The sequence below is a fragment of the Pteropus alecto genome, unplaced genomic scaffold, assembly GCF_000325575.1.
Source record: "Pteropus alecto unplaced genomic scaffold, ASM32557v1 scaffold78, whole genome shotgun sequence".
NCBI classification, from domain to species: domain Eukaryota; kingdom Metazoa; phylum Chordata; class Mammalia; order Chiroptera; family Pteropodidae; genus Pteropus; species Pteropus alecto.
The window spans coordinates 16,648,792-16,651,980 of NW_006443124.1; the positions used below are offsets into that span (position 1 = coordinate 16,648,792).

At 61.3% G+C, this 3,189-nt stretch overlaps 1 protein-coding gene across 1 annotated transcript in view; it reads left to right on the plus strand.

Moving 5' to 3' along the window:
- ADAMTS2 (ADAM metallopeptidase with thrombospondin type 1 motif 2) overlaps positions 1-3,189 on the plus strand; it is a gene marked incomplete at its 5' end in the record, with an annotated part of 202,720 nt that continues 199,531 nt past the window's right edge. The window contains 2 exons of the mRNA XM_006923365.3: positions 1-70; positions 1,033-1,427. Coding sequence (XP_006923427.1) covers positions 1-70; positions 1,033-1,427 — 465 coding nt within the window. The remainder of the gene's footprint in view (positions 71-1,032; positions 1,428-3,189) is intronic.

Genomic DNA, 3,189 nt, shown 5'->3' on the forward strand with positions numbered 1-3,189 from the left:
CTGCTGCTGCTGCTGCCGCTCCTGCTGCCGCCGCCGCCGGCGGACGCCGGGCTCGCCGCCGCCCCCCCAGGTAGGTGCGGCCGGACCCCACGCCTGCGACCCCCGTTGGCCGAGCCCCGCTCCCCTCGCCCCTCTGCCCCCTCCCCAAGCCGCTTCCATCTCGACTTGGGCAAACTCCGCGCGCCCCGCCCCGGGCCAAGTTGGCCAACTTCGGGGCCGGGTCGGTCGCGCAGGGGGCGCCCAGCGGCTCACCCGGGCGCTTCGGGCCAGGGGGAGTCTCGGAGCCCTCGCGGCTCACGGGACTCGGAGTGTGAAGGCGGAGGGCCGGGAAAGCCCCGCGGCGGAGCGCGCAGCGCTAGCTCCAGCGGGTCCGGGGGAGCCAGGGCGAGGCGGCGCCGGGGCTGGCGTCCGGGGACGCTCGGGAGGAGCGGGTGCCGAGCGCACAGCCTGGGGTCCTGAAGATTGGTTGGGGCGCCATGGAGGGATCCTTAAAGATCCACAGGACCCTGCTGCTCCACTCCTCCAGGGACGGGGGACCGGCAGAGGTCTCAGCAAGAGATGGACACAGAAGACAGGCCGCCAGTGCCCGGGGTAGCCGTGTCCTCGCGGCTCCAGGGGCCACTGAAGGGTAGAGGCGCACGGGTAGGGGGCCGACCGGGAATGGCTTCGGAGCGGCCCCACGTCCTGCCAAGGACGGTAGGTTCACGGGGCGGGGGACGCTCTGATGCGGCTGTTCCCTGGGGAACTGTGAGGAGTCTGTGGAGCCCCAACCCAGAACGGGGCAAGCGGCAGAGCTCTCGGCTTACAGGGTCCCAGAGCGGGAGGTCCGGGGCGACCCGGCCCCGGAGTGGTGGCCGTGTTAACGCCCCTCCCTGGTAGGGAGAAAGCTGGGGAGCTGCAGGCTAGTTTTTGGGGGTTGCTTGGAGGAATGCACTACCCTTAACAGTGGGGGCGGGGTTGGGTGATGCGGGACTCAGCCAGGCGTTGAGGGCTCCGAGGTCTCGGAGGCTCTAACGCCCTTCCCCGTTGCAGGCGAGCACCTGGGGCACGGAGCGGAGCGCATCCTGGCGGTGCCGGTGCGCACTGACGCCCAGGGCCGCTTGGTGTCCCACGTGGTGTCGGCAGCGATGGCCCAGGAGGGGGTTCGGGCCCGCAGAGCCGTCCCGGTCCAGACGCCGGACTTCCCTGGAGACAGTGAAGAGGACCCTGGTGGCCGCCTCTTCTACAATGTCACAGTTTTCGGCCGAGACCTGCACCTGCGGCTGCGGCCCAATGCCCGCCTTGTGGCGCCAGGGGCTACAGTGGAGTGGCAGGGCGAGTCCGGCGCCACGCGCGTGGAGCCTCTGCTTGGGTCCTGCTTCTACGTCGGAGACGTGGCGGGCCTGACCGAAGCCTCCTCCGTGGCACTCAGCAACTGCGACGGGCTGGTGAGTACACACTTCTCTCGCTCCTTTCTGTCCGTGGCTCTTGCCTGGGCTTCGAAGCCGGTTACCTGGAGGTCCCCTGGGAGGGCAAGGCCTACACTGAGGATCTTCTCTGCTTAGGGACCACGGGCAGCGACTGAAGGGGTTTGCTGGAAGGCAAGTTATTCTGATTGGCGGGAGAGGAGTGATTTATGCAGGGGACGGGCCAAGGTCTCCCAAACACTGATCAAGCAGCCCACCTATGTCTCCTGCAGGCACAGGCCTTGGTCTTGCATCCAGATGTGTGTATATCTCCGTGTGTGCATCTGCACATGTATTTTGGAATGTCACTGTGTACTTGTGTCCAGGTACCTATGCACCTGTGACCATGTGAATGTGCCATTGTGTGCCTTGTGCACATGTGTATCTGTAGGCTTCTGCTCACTTGTGTGTCACAGTTGAATATGTGACCCTATGTATTTTGGTAGGTGTGATTTGTGTGTGTGGAGGCATGCGCTGGCAGTCAGTCTTCTTGTTTCTGTGTATGTGGGTAGTGCCAGCCCAGGGACAGGCTGTGGTGCTGAAATGCTCAGTTATCCCTCTGCCCCCTGGCTGACCGGGAACTACTGATTTTTATTCTGTGGTTTCCAGTTGAACTTCAGCTGGTTATTTGAAAAGTCAGTTTTCTCTCTCTTTTGAGCCAAGGGGAGCATTTGGAAATGCAGGCTCTGGTGCCCATGGGCAACCCATGAAGGACAGGGCAGAGGCTGGGGGCGGGGGTCTCCTCCTGGGACTGCCTAGGCCACCCAATGTAGGTGGACTGGAGCCCTGGGAAGTTCTCCTACTTCCGGGAGCCCAGAGGGACCATGGCTTGGCATAAGGGGCATTGGAGGAAGCCTGGATCGATGCTCAGGGAGTAGGCTGACATTGACGGTGCTCTGGCTGCCCAGGGGCCTGGCACGTGGCAGAAGCCACTGCAGTTTTCTATTTTGGATTGGGTGTGTGGTGGTCAGGCCGGCTGTGCTGGCCAGACATCTAAGCCGCCCATCGTGGGTTCTGCTCTAATTGCTGCTCAGAGGACTCCAGCTCCGAGGGAATGGCTGCTCTCCCAGCCCTGCCACCCCTGAGCCCCTGTCCTCAGGCTCGTCCTGCTGGCTGCAGAGCCAGCAATTACTCTAGAGCCCCACAACCACTGGCGTTCTTTTTATGGAGACACAGGAAATGTCACTTGTTGCTTTGGAAAATCACCGCCTTTGGCTGGATTTAGTTAGAACCTGGGTGGACTGCAAACAACCGTTGATGTCCTTGGAGGAGCTGGGTTAGTGTGGTGTGGCCCTCCATGCCCCGTTGTCTCTGAGGATGTCCCACACCTCACAGGTGTGTTTCATTTACTCTGGAGGCGAATTTTCTAAATTAAAGGAAATGGGTGCTGAAGACTGTGGGGGTAGGGTGGGCTAGGCTGGGAAGAGGTGACGTGGATGCAGTTTGTTGGTGGGCCAACTTCTGTGTACTAGTTAATTCCTGATGGAGACCATTTCTGGGAGACTTTGTCACTATATCATTTATTCATCTGTTTAGTCAGTGATTCATTTGTTCAACTAGCATCTCTAGTGCCTCTGACCACTGTGCTGGTCAGAGATGTGGTTGGGTTGGTGTCCCCTTGGGGCTCACATGATCAGGGCAGTTGATGGGCTGAGGGCTGCTCTAGCTAGGGCCTTGAGAGCAAACTACTTGAAGAATGCATTGCCAGCAGGCAACCGCATGGGTTGACAGTCCCATTAGAGGG